Source organism: Berghia stephanieae, chromosome 5, assembly GCF_034508935.2.
Source record: "Berghia stephanieae isolate SIO BIC M18660-M18661 chromosome 5, UCSD_Bste_1.3, whole genome shotgun sequence".
NCBI lineage: Eukaryota > Metazoa > Mollusca > Gastropoda > Nudibranchia > Aeolidiidae > Berghia > Berghia stephanieae.
In genome coordinates this window covers 22,041,443-22,055,141 of record NC_088364.1, presented here as the reverse complement: position 1 = coordinate 22,055,141, position 13,699 = coordinate 22,041,443, and the positions used below count along the sequence as shown (strand labels likewise).

Genomic DNA, 13,699 nt, shown 5'->3' with positions numbered 1-13,699 from the left:
AACTTTAGTCTGGAATGTAACGCTATTTTTACAGAGCTGTCGCGTTTTTGTAAAAAAATTAAATTGCTTAAATATTACCTGCGAGTCGTGATTTAAGGCATTGCTTTCCTAATCTCCATTGCTCCTTCATCATTCATATGTTATTGGTAGAAAATGGCATCATACCTGTAACTTAGCAAAAGTTTGAGATTTCTTTACTAAGCTGAGGGTCTTAATAATAATAATAATAATAATAATAATAATAATAATAATAATAATAATAATAATAATAATAATAATAATAATAATAATAATAATAATAATAATAATAATAATAATAATAATAAATAATAAATAATAATAATAATAATAATAATGATAATAATAATAATAATTAAAGAAGAAGAAGAAGAAGAAGAAGAAGAAGAAAAAGAAGAAGAAGAAGAAGAAGAAGAAGAAGAAAGAAGAAGAGAGAAAGAAGAAGAAGAAGAAGAAGAGAGAAGAAGAAGAAGAAGAAGAAGAAGAAGAAGAAGAAGAAGAAGAAGAAGAAGAAGAAGAGAGAAGAAGAAGAAGAAGAAGAAGAAGAAGAAGAAGAAGAAGAAGAAGAAGAAGAAGAAGAAGAAGAAGAAGAAGAAGAAGAAGAAGAAGAAGAAGGAGAAGAAGAAGAAGAATGTGGCAGTTTAAACTGGTTTACAGTTCATCTTCTTAGGCTTCTTTAGCATTGTTTACTATTAAGCTTTCTTCCCCTCTAAATGGAAAAGACAGTTCATATTTATTATCTCGACAGTGAGTATTATTGAAAATGATTTTTATTCAATATCAACCAGTTTTATCTTGGATATAAAACAAAGTTTGTCTGTGAAAGAAAAGCAATTTTCAGAAGACGAATACATAAATATCATGCATTCTTGTCCAGATAAATTTACCTTGATCAAATAGTACAACGAATCGTCATTATGATTGTTCACCCAGCTCTCCTCTGTGGTATTCCTAGTCCTATGATGAAGACATCCATTTTAGTCTCGCCTTGCGGTCTTGTAGCATGATGTGAATTAAGGATCGGAGGTTCGAAGCTCGCTTTTGGCAGCGCAGAACGGTATTCCTAGTACTATGATGAAGACATCCATTTTAGTCTCGCCTTGCGGTCTTGTAGCATGATGTGAATTGAAGATCGGAGGTTGGAAGCTCGCTTTTGGCGGCGCAGAACTGAACACTTGAAAAAATCTCTTTACTGTAGAGGTAATCTGGCTTGTAGAAAGGTTGTCCTGTCGTAAAGAAATTACTGGTTTCACGCTTTTTCTTATATGTTAAGTAAGCGTTGTTGTTGGCTTTGGACTCCTTTTAAAGCATTTTGAGCACATGCAATGGGTATTGCACAGTTTGAAAACTCAGTTATAGCTACATCTAACCCCAAGAACTGTTATTATTGAAACTGTCGAACATGACATAAACATTTTTACACAATGCGTTCCTCATGTGGCAGCCATATTCTGTGGCCAGAATAGATTCCACGAAACGGGTAAATGGTCATGACGAATTGTCTTTAACCATTTAACTGCCGTATTCTGGAAAGACAATGGCCAGGAAACTCATCCATTAAATGCCGATCGATTTAAATGACCCTCATATTCACGAGGTCCCGGGTTTGAGATGTTTTGCAAAAATCAGGATTATTTAAAACAATCGATATTTGAAGGATTCGTTTTCTGACAAAATGTTTAAATACGTGTATTTTTTTTCAAATTACGCAGTTAAATGGTTAAATATCACACTAGTGTTAGCCTTAAACAATCAAATAAAAGTTATGTGCTTTATAGATTATGGTAATGAGACCCATGTGTTGACCACACGATGTTATCCCCCCCCCCCCCCCCCCCCCCCCCAAATGAAAAAAATCAGGTCAAATTTCTTTGACATTTGTATGTAAGTCACGCGAGTGTTTGAACTTTATTGTCGTTCATTCCCAGGAATTCAGGGCACGGATGACATCCATATGTTATTGATGTTTAGGTAAAATGCTCACAACATCCGTCAGCTGGTATAACGTACCAACAAACAAAACTATGTGTAAACTTAATCGTTTATAGTCTAATTGTAGAATTTAGTGAGAACGTTTCATTAAAATGACTCTCTAAAAACAATAACAAAGAGCTGACTGACGTCATCTTTGTTTCGTCTATATTCGCATGAGCCTCAATTTCGAATTATATTTAGATGTTGAACCGCCTTACGCTTCTATCGCCAATGGTGGTTATAAACAAGCAAGGGTTTATAATACATGCGCTAGGCGTGTGTGTGTGTGTGTGTGTGTGTGTGTGTATGTGTGTTTGCATGTGGGTACGTCAGTGCTTACTATGAAGTTTCTAAATCACAGTATGTGTTCACTTTTTATACGTTGATTTTTCCTTGTGCAAGACATTTCAACAGTGTTCTTGATAAGTCATTTCACGCTGTGAAATTTCGACGTGTCGCTGTGCTGCATCTGCCCCCTAGGATTATTTTGGGTCCAGTTGGAAACTCTCCGTGAGATAATCAACCAAGAATAATTTTATTTGTATCTTTAAAGTATTGGAAATTCTAGAAAAGAACAGATGTCACAAGATCCACGCAGCTGATAAGATGAAATACGGTCAACCGTTTTATTCCTTGGCAAAGGTTCAAAACTCGTGTTCTCTGATATATATATATATATATATATATATATATATATATATATATATAATATATATTATATATATATATAAGTATCAATCCACTATTAAGGTGACCACTGTGAAATGCACCAATTGGAGGACCAAGCATATGTCTTGTTCAAATTGATTAAACTGTTCAATCTTTGTTCAAATGAGTATAGTTTGATTCCCTACAATGATTTATGAACACAATTCTGATGCTTGATGATCACAATGGTATATAGAAAATTACTCGGTCCCCCTAATGTTTTACTAAGTGTTTCTGTAGCTTTAAGGAGACATTTGGTAAAAACATGTTTTTAGGGAGACCACATTAAAAAACCCTTTTAGGGAGCCCAGTATATGTTTATATATGTGTATACCTAAGAGTGCATTTTCAAGTGAGCTACCACCAAATTGTCTAAAATAAAGTAAGTCCTTAAGATTAAGAGCTTCATGGCCATAGTGTCGAAGCTTATCCCAGTGTGCGTAGAGTGAAGTGGCCGAGCAACGCATTTACTAACTCCTGGGAAGGTCCATCCCTCAGAAGGGGCGCTCAGGGAAATAACCTGGGACTCAAACACGGCAAAAAATATTCCCAGTTGCTCCGTGCGCCATTGTTTTTGCAGTCCCCGACCCCTTTAGAAACCTGACGACCCAGGTTAAGATCAGAGATAGAAGGGACCAGGCAGAGGAGTTTATTTGTTGTTGTTGTATACCACTGAATGGACTTGGTTTGTTTTGTTTTGTTTGTAAGGGTTTTACGGCGCTTGCAACACATTAAGGTCATATCAGCGCCAGTAAAAAGGAAGAAAATGGGATAGTAAAAGTTCTGGAACTACAATTAGAGCACCCAAGAAAAAGTAAGGCAAAGGGGATTTGTTTCAAATAGGAAACAGTAGATTCCAAGAGCCCACTATCAAAGTACTTAGTTTGAGATCACCTAAACGTCTCATTCAGACACAAGCACAGGTCCCAACAAAGAGGGATACACTCAAATGTTTACAAAGCATAAATAATATGTAAACAAAACAATAAAGAGCATAACAGACAGATGATTTACAAGGGAAAAATATAATCTCCCAAAACTCGAACTATACATTTGACTGTTTCCCTCCCAGCCAGGTCCTGGACAAAACCAAGTAATCCCATCCCATCCCGAGACAAAGACAGAAAACAAGTTGGAAAACAGACATAGGGGGATAGAAGACGCAACGAGTACGTCCCTGCCCATTATGGGAAGTCGGGAACCCCACCCAGTGAGTGAATGGAGTTGGATGGATAGGACAGCAGATCTGATGGACACAATGAACGGCTTCAATCAACATCTCATTCACTTTAACTTGCACAATGCTTGCTTTGGTTTCGTGGTAGACAGTTCGTCTGACGCCCGAGTTGCCAGGGTTCGAATCCATATTTGTGGCGATGCAGAGTCATTGTAAAAGTCTCATTTACAGTCTCACTTGTGTTAATTGGAGTACGTTACTGAATTGTAACAACGTTGTTCGTGTCCATATAAATCTACTACCAGCTGCACGTTGAGCTCATTGTGGGTTTTATGATACATCAAGCTCGTGTAAAATTACATTTACATTTGACCGAAAAATGATACATAACGATAGAAGTCTACAAATCATATTGCAGGTTTATTTCAGTTCCAAAAGCCATCACAAACATTCATCCACTGTATCACATAAGTCTTTGGTCACCAAATAAAAGCATGAAGTTTGCTATGTGTACAGTGCAACATAAAAGGATAGAAACAGTTTTACTGATAAAACCCTCAAATGATAACAAACCAATATGTTGTTGCTGGTAAGTTGCTTAATTGCATTTGTTAAAAAGCATAAACTGTGAAGCAAAAGTGTTGAAAATCGTTTGAATAAAGTTTAATGCAAAAAAAAATAATTCTTAAGCACTTTATGCCGTTCTAAGCTGTCGTTGCTGCATTTTTTTTCATTATTAATTATTATTATTCTGATTAAGGATGAGGGGATAAAGAAAGAATGAAATTAAATGCACAGAGGTGTCATTTCTTGACAGTCACCTCTAAAGATTGCAACTCTTAAAACTATCATAAAAAGAATAGTGAAATTTTACATTAGGTATCTAGAAAATGCTGAACATAAAGCTACATTGGCCAATTAAGTTAGGGTTAGTAGAAAGACTTTTTATTCTGCCATATCTGATTCTTTCAGATAGTTCTACATAGCTGCCAACTTTTCAAAAATAAAATAAGGAACGCTCATTTTGCCCGGGATGAGGGGCGATGTGTGCCGAAGCCCCCCCCCCCCCCCCCCCCCCCCCTTCATCGAATCGCAACATATAAAAGTCAGCCTTTTTAATTACTATTACTAACACTAACAAGTTTGAGATGACAGAGGCTAGTCCAAATGTTGCTCAATTATCGGGTTTAGTACCAGCACATTTGAATCGTTAAAATGACACTTTCCACAATGATTGTTGTTTTGTTTTTAAGGGTTTTACGGCGCTTGCAACACATTTAGGTTATATCAGCGCCAGTAAAAAGGAAGAAAATTGGATAGTAAAAAGTTCTAGAATTACAGTTGAAGCATCCAAGAGAAAGTAAGACATAGGGGAACTGGGAACAAATAGGGATCAGATGTAGATTCCAAGAGCGTATCACCAATGTACTAAGTTTGAGATCACCTATAAGTCTTATCCGGACACAAGAACAAAATCCAACAAAGAGGAACACACTCAAATGCTTACATTATACATTAAAAAATAACAAATATAGTAATAATACATAACAGAGAGATGATTTACAAGGAAAAAAATATCATCTCCCAAAACAATAAATATGCATTTGACTGCTTCCCTCCCAGCTAGGACTCCGGCGAGGGCCAGGAAAAAAAACAAGTAATCTCATTCCAAGACAAAGACTGAAAGCATGTTGGAAAACAGATATAAGGGGATAGAAGACACAGTGTGTACCTCCCTGCCCGCTATGGGAGCTTTCCACAATGAGATCAAAATTCAGAACGGACAATATAAAGAAAGAATTCAACTGCCTCAACTTTGATAAGGACCAATACACAAGAAGCACGATTGTAAAATAAATGAAATAACTTAAGATGGTTAGAAATGCATAACTACCAACCTGGTACATCACTTGAGAGGGCGTTTTGGGGTAAAAATTAGGTGAGTTCAGATAAAAAGTAGACGATTGCATATATGTTTTCTTTCATGCAACATAATGGTCTTTAAGTAGTATACTATAATAGTAGTTATAGTAAAATGCACCTCTAAATATTAGAGAATTCCTACTTCTTTACTTTGACAAGATAAACACACCTAAAAATGGAGTATACTTATTTTTCTTGAACCTAAACCGTTACAAAAGCTTGCTTGAAAAAAAAAATTAAAATCAGATGAAGATGTTTTTAAAGGGATTAAATTTATATATTTCATAAATTAATAAAGGGAAATAATCATTGTCATCTTTAATCAATATAAGCAATTGATTTTCTTTATGAATACCTTCCAATCAAAAAGGTGGATTTAATTTTATTCTTAATTAAAATAATATTTGTAACAAATAGTGAAAGTATCAATACTGTCTTAGAATATTCAAAGTATATCGAGGCTAACATCCATATCCTATGCAAATCTCCAATACATTATGAAAGGTTTGAGTAAAATACAGGCGTCATATAAACGAATGGAACTTTTTTAATTGTTGAAAATCATTTATGTTAGAGGCATAATTCAAATTAAAGAGCTACACAAATGGAGATTATGCTCTCACTGGACACCAATAATAATGATAATAATAATAACAACAATAGTAGCAGTAGTAATAGTAATAATAATGGATCAATAATAATAATTCATTAGGCTCACATGGCTTTTTTACCACAAATTAGTCAAAAATTACAAAATACGGATTTTGAACTAAAAATAAGCACTTACGGACTCAGGAAGTCAAATACGGAACAAATCCGTTTTTAACAGAACGGTTGGCAGCTATGGTTCTACAAAGCATTTGTCTCTCAAGCTGAGCAAATGAATGTTCATATAATATAAAAAAGGATATTGCAATGATGAACAGATTGTACTATATAAAGATAAAACGTTTTTGTAAACCCCCAAAATATGTCAATAACACTATACAATACAATGAATGTAATACAAATCAAATTCATGATTGTCATTACACCGATTGAAACGCTCTTTCCCTTCTATATTTATTTCTTTCATTAAAAATCTTTGTCTTCACCAAACTAATTAGTGTACCTTCAGGGATTCCTTTTTGTGAAAATACCCTGTGGTGTTTTAAGAACAGAATAATTTCAGACTTTCTAGGTAATGATCCCCTTGAACCATGTGCTGAAACATCTTCGACAAAGTTTTTAAAATATGACTTGACTCTATCTGTATCCTCATCTGACCATGACATGTATCTCCGATTTTTGCTTGAATTCCTCTTGGGTTCAGTTTGTTTTGAAGAACACGTAAGCTGATTTGGCACTCCTGCTTCACCATCAAATATTTCTTCTTGATTTGCAGCTGTTACTATGGATGTTCCAAAATTTGCATTTGAGTCTCTATTCACTACAGAGTCATTTGTTTCAATGTTACAATTTCCTTCCCAGTGACCGATGCTGAGTTATCAATTTGACCCAAAAAATGACCAACTTCTGTTATTTCTCGTATTGCAAGTGGACACTGATAAATGTTTTGATTGATTGATTCACTGTGTCCCATATGTCGATAGAAGACATCTCTCTCGTGTTGTGGGACATCAAGTAAGGCAAATAATGTCGAAGCTCGGTGCCTGAATTTATCAGCTATTAACAACTGGGGTTTCTCTAAATCCTTTACTAAGGAAGTGACATATTTGATGGCAATGTAACCACTTACATGATCTTTGGATATTCCTGTATTTGGAAAAAGAAATGGGTTGTCTGAAATATCAACAGCTTTACGCTCCTGTGCAAGTTTCCTTAAAGGCTGAATTGTGTCATTGGGTATCAACACAGGGACCAACATCTTGCTTCCCTTTCCAGACTGATAGGCCAGCTTATACTTCTCAAGTAACGCTTTTTCCAGAGGATCAGTGACATGTTGTACAAGCTGGGGATCAACCCATACACCTGAATCTGCATCATTCCAGTCTTTTAACAACATCCTTGCGGGTTCTCCGCCTCTCCTCGCATTAAACATTGTAAGCCTAGCTACGATGACATTGCGAAGCCTAACAAACATATGTGAATCAAATAATTGATAATCATCCTCACAAATACGGACCATCTCTTCAGTAATAAATTGCCGTAGCTTCTTTATATCATTCTCTAATGGCATCTCTTTGGGTTTTCTCAAATTTGTTCTCTTTGCTTCACATTGAACTCTGGCTGTAAAAAAAATACTATCCCAATTATAATCCAGGACAGCTTTGAACAAATCTATCTCTGCGGATTCTTCCATTTTGTTTTGCATTATATATTCCCCTTTTAAGAAATTAATTAACTTTTTCAATATAAATCCAATTGAAAGCTTCAAGCCTGCTTTCAATGTCCCATCCTCTTTCAAAGTCATTTCAGAAATGGTTTGCGATATTTCATTAAAGTTACAACGCTTCACCACGTCCTCTCCAGAGAAAGAAGGTTGATTCGTTCTCTTCCTAGTTTTTAAAATCAAATTTCCTAAGATGCGTAAATCACTCATTATAACTTTTCTCTCCTTCTTTGAACTTTTACTCCACAATTTTGTTCCTAACAATACTATAGCTTTGTCTGATCGACACAAATTTCCCACTTCATCATTCCGAAATTTGTCAAGAATATTCTCCTTTATTTCTTTACTTGCATTGGGAGCCACGGGATAAAATTTTACAACCCCAGTACACAGAGCATGCTCAGTACTACATTTCTTTTTGTGTTCATAAACCCTTCGTCCAGAGTAAAACCCCTTACAGCCAGCACACATAACAACTTCATGTGACCCTTGTGCTCTCTCACGCATAACTATTGAATTGTTTCTAGTGTTTGAATAAAAAATGCCCTTTTTCTTGAGATAATCCATTGTTCTATCCCTTTCCTTCACAGGCTGTTTCATGGCCTCTGTAACTTCTGTCTCATCTTTGTGTTTCCTCATCAAATGCCTTGAGAGTTTTGTTTGCAACTGTCCACAGTATGGACAGGGTCTCCTTGGCTTTTTGTATTTCTCTGGAAAAAAAAGAAGAAAATAAAGCACATCATGCTATGAACTATGAAAATAAATCAATAGACAGATCATATGCACATCAGCTACATGACAGCGATAGAGAGGAATAGCATTCCAAATATTTAAGGCCTGGACAAGTAACTGTCATAATTCCTTCTTGTTATATACTTTTCTACCATCTATTCCTTTGGAAGAGGTATGTTAGATTTGTGGAGACCTCTGCCACATAACAAATCCAGTGAAAAGACGCCATATTTTTGTTTTGAAATAGAAATAAATAGATCAATCCACCCACTTCACTGGTTCAGGGTTCCCTCTTCATTATAATCAAAATATGAACATAAATCGGAATAGTAACACATTGAAGTCTCATCTGAATACATAGATTGTCCTTTGTTGTTTCAGCGAAAAATCAGACAGAATGTCAAAAGAATTTTAGGTTTTTCCCCAACCCCCTTGGAGGTATCAGTATCAGCGGAATGGTAAGCGTCATGTTTTTTACGTTGAGCAACAAAATTTACTCCAAATGCTTCACTCGACCCAGGCGGAAAAGCAATCAAGAATAGACCCAAGTCCTATCCAAAGACTAACATTTCATTTAAGTTTATTGTAGGCCCTTGGCCAATCGACAAAATTCAATTCACATAAATTATTTACAACAATCAGAAATTAATTATATCAATAATAGTAATAGAATGCAATGAAGGCAATATCATATAATAATAATAATAATAATAATAATAATAATAATAATAATAATAATAATAATAATAATAACAGTAGCGGCTATAAGTAACAATTAATATAGTAACAAAAGTAATAATAGACTATAGTTCATAGTCATAACAATGACTTTCTTTGTCATTGAGGGAGTGAGAAAACATCACCGGCTGGCAGAACAAACAGCCGACATCAATCAAACGTCCTCCAGACCGGTTGAGCATCGGCTTCATTAATTCCTTAAAGACTTCCCCCCAACTGCCTGAACGATGCTGATGCCCAGACAACTTAATCCTGATTTATATTTTGTGGGAATGAAATATGACATGTATATGCCGGAAATATTTCAATAACAAACACACTGTTCAGATAGAAAATATTTGAGTCTTGCCTTTGTTAATTGATACAGGTAAGTTAGGAAAATAAATGCTAGTAAAAACGATCAGCAAGTTCGTGAACACTGCTTCTCAACTCGAACATATGTTTTCATCAAATCTACACACATCATGTTGTGAGCTGAATTTTAATGATCTCAGTTGTCATTGAAAGGAAACCCAAGAATTTTAGAATAAAGAAAAATATTGAACCTGGAAGTCAAAAGGGTTTGTAGCACAGCAGGCATTATCAAAGTATAATTTTAGTACCGACAAATTAAAAAGAAAATGTGCTTTTCTTTAAATGCTCCCAATCATCATATACTGTTTAGGTTGCAAGATTAATAAAAATGTTATCTACTCTGATTCTCGTTAAGTTTCCAGCTGGTCTGTGAAAAAAAGCCTTAAGCATCATAGAAATACAAAGAAACAGTTTTAATATATAGATGGGTTGTAACAAAAAAAACCATTTTAACACTTACAATACAAGCAATTTAAGTCTATTACAGACAAAAAAAAACCCCAATAAAATAAACATGAACATTTTTATGGCTGGTTTCACTGATATCACTCACACATTGGGGTTTCAGATTCTAAGATGTCCACCCTATCAAATTTGGATTTGTGCTTGTTATGTAAATGGTAGCGTATTTTGCGACGCAGCACTGCCAAAACAGAAAAAAAAATGCAATAACACAAATGCAGCACCATGGAGGGGGTGGAAGTTTTCTTTTAAAAGGAATGGGTAAATTAAAATTGATCCCACAAATATCAAAGGAGAAGAATGACAAAAAAATGACTCACCATTGCACGTAACACGTTGGTTTGCAAGTGTATAGCATTCGGGTTGAACCTGGGTCCCAGACTGGCAACGAGGTTCAGTCTGTGATAGTTGTGGATGAGGCTCTGACTGAGTTGGGGAATGAGCACTAGGTTCCAAAGACAATGATGTACTCAGCATTGGGTACCTCACAGAGTACGTAGAGGAATCAGACTCGGAGTCAGCAACAAAATCGGGACCCTGTATATTTTGTGGAAAAGATGACAGATCAATCAATTTATTCATGTTGACAATAAACATGAAGAGCCATTGTTTAATAATCCAACTAAACAATTAGCTGGTTAATAATGCAAGTATAATAAAAAAGAGTTGAGAAAGGCAGACATATTGTCTAAGTATTTAATATGTTCAACTGTGCTTGGATAAATATAGATACACCAACCAGGGTTTCAGTAAACCGTTTTTAACCAACTCTTTAAATCCTACACCAGGACCAACAACTACAAAACAATTTTTTATATCACTACGATTCTGGACATATAAACGGTTGTCATTGCAACAATATGAACTTCCTAACCTTGCAACTGCAATATAGTTAACAAAAAAAGTTGATAAACATTACGATGCAAGAGAATTTGGACAAAATGCGAGATCAAAAGTATAATCCCAACAGAAGCTATTTTAATTTTTCCTGGAAACGCATCATTTTCACATTTTGTCAAATAAAAAAAACAAACGACTTCAAATGTGAATGGCTCATCAATGAATATCACTTCAAAATATAACGAGGAAGGTTTAAAATAGTGTTATTGTTGGCGAAGTCCACTGCAAAGAAAAATTTTTAACAACAAAAAACTAGGAGATCTCACTGGTGTAAAACAGTGTTGTCCTTGTCCTGAAATATTGTATTGCGCCTAACAGACTGCAGGTCTCATCTTTTGTGGCAAATGTGTTTTGTCCACCACAAAATATGTTGATGTGAAGCATTTTGAGCATGGTGCCAACTGTGGATAAACGCTATACAAATGTTATGATTTTATTTTAATGTACATACTTACCACAAATGAATCATGTGATATGGAACTTTGTTCTGCATCACTTTCAGGCTCTGAGTTGGAGTCTATATAGAAAATAAAAACAACAAAAAAAAAGCTGAAGACTATCATGTGCAAGTTTTTCTCTAAACTCTTAAACAAAAAATCATGCCATCTTGTGCTGTAAAAGGATTTTTTAAAAATTATTTACCTTATGACTATTGTCCTTTGGAAAAAAAAAGAAAATTAAGTCCGAAACCTTCTGGCTATTTTCTTTTAAATTTCAAGAACGTCAGAGTTGGCAAGGGAGGACGGAAATATAATTCCAGAAACCAATCTGTCTATAATCATATCCATATGATAGTTTTCGTTCAAGATTCAGGTACAGTCCACTTAGGATAATCGCAATACCTTGGGATCATCGAAAATGTTGGGATTAACCGAAATTCAGTTTCCTGTCCACTATTTCAACATTTTACACATTTATTGTCAACTCAAACCAGTAAATAATATTCTTAGTCCACCACATACAGAGCAATTTGATTGAAACAAAAACCATATGGCAGCCCCGTGTAGATTTGTCAACCAAAAGCAGCTATGAAGCAAGCCGATATCTTATTCAGATTGGAAGAAGTTTCAATCTTTTTTCTCAACAATTCAACATTTGTCAGAGTTAAAGAGATTAGCCTTAATGAGAGACAATAAGCTCTCACCAAACTCGTTGGTCACAATGCACAGTTGTTAATCCTAAAACAAAGGATATCGCTCAGTCTCTCTTTATAACTGTCATTTATAACCTGTTGTCAAGATTATGACCAGCCCCACCCCTCTTCTATTTAATGGCCACCGATGACGTCACAAACCCATACTGCAGAGCCCCGCCCTCTTTCGACTCTAACAGAGTGGTGACACACTACTGTAGCATTAAATCCTGCTCACTCTCGATTCTTCAACCTGTCACGATTTCATCCATGATGAAATTTAATCATGATATACTGTTTGATTTCTTGAATTTACCACTTTTTAAAAAACCGAAGTTTGTTGCAATTAACCAGTGACTTTTATATAGAATTATTTCCATTGCTTAGGAAATATTGTGATTAACCGAAAGTTGCGATTAAACGAGTTGCAATTATCCGGAGTGGACTGTAATAGTATTACACATCATGACTCAAAAAAAAAAAAAAAAAAAAAAAAGCAAACTATGTGTACCTAAATGTTATTCATTTCCTCATCAAATTACATTCTTACCATTAACATCATAGATCACATCAAAAGGGTTGTCTGGATTGACAGCAAGACATTTTTCAGGATTTTTAAAGCTCAAATCTCTCTGATCTGAAGTTACAAAAGAAATAGCATATTCTCAACATTAAACTATGATTTTGTGATGGCTGTGATATGGCATACTGTATGCATAAAGCAAGATGCAAAGACAGGTTTAAGTTTAAATTATTTTATATTCTTTTCAAAAATCCATTCTAGTTTTGCCAAAATAAAATAAACACGAGAAGTGTTGAGTTGGATAAAGCTAAAACTAAAAGTAGTAGTGGTAGTAGTAGTAGTAGTAGTAGTAGTAGTAAACGACAGATCTTACTCACTAGTGTGAATCTACAGTCTACAGAAGTTCCCGAATTATCTGACTCCACTTCCAAATGACTGACTGACAAGTGACAATCATCAATCGGTGTGTGTGTGATTGTGATGTCTACCCTATTGAAAATCTTAAATCAACAGTGATGTAATAAGAATGGCCAATAACTTACCATTTAAATTATCTCGGTGTCTCTTCAATGATGCCTCCAGCATCAATTTACCCCACGATGCCATAGACGTCTAGTTTGGAACTCAGCAAGTGACGAAAAAATACTTGCGGCTATAGAGAGGACGTCCGTCGGCCACTCTCTCCGCAAGTCAGTTGTCAGTGGTTATCAGATAATCATTGGTTCT

At 35.1% G+C, this 13,699-nt stretch overlaps 1 protein-coding gene across 1 annotated transcript in view; it reads right to left on the bottom strand.

The window, feature by feature from the left end:
• Positions 1-1,031: 1,031 nt before the first annotated feature.
• LOC144973889 (uncharacterized) overlaps positions 1,032-13,699 on the bottom strand; it is a 13,054-nt gene continuing 386 nt past the window's right edge. The window contains exons 1-5 of the mRNA XM_078916775.1: positions 13,516-13,699; positions 13,001-13,087; positions 11,774-11,835; positions 10,701-10,955; positions 1,032-1,244 (exon numbers count right to left, since the gene is read on the bottom strand). The exon at positions 13,516-13,699 is cut by the window's right edge and continues 386 nt beyond it. Of these exons, the coding sequence (XP_078772901.1) occupies positions 1,032-1,244; positions 10,701-10,955; positions 11,774-11,835; positions 13,001-13,087; positions 13,516-13,579 (681 nt within the window). The 5' untranslated portion in view covers positions 13,580-13,699. The remainder of the gene's footprint in view (positions 1,245-10,700; positions 10,956-11,773; positions 11,836-13,000; positions 13,088-13,515) is intronic.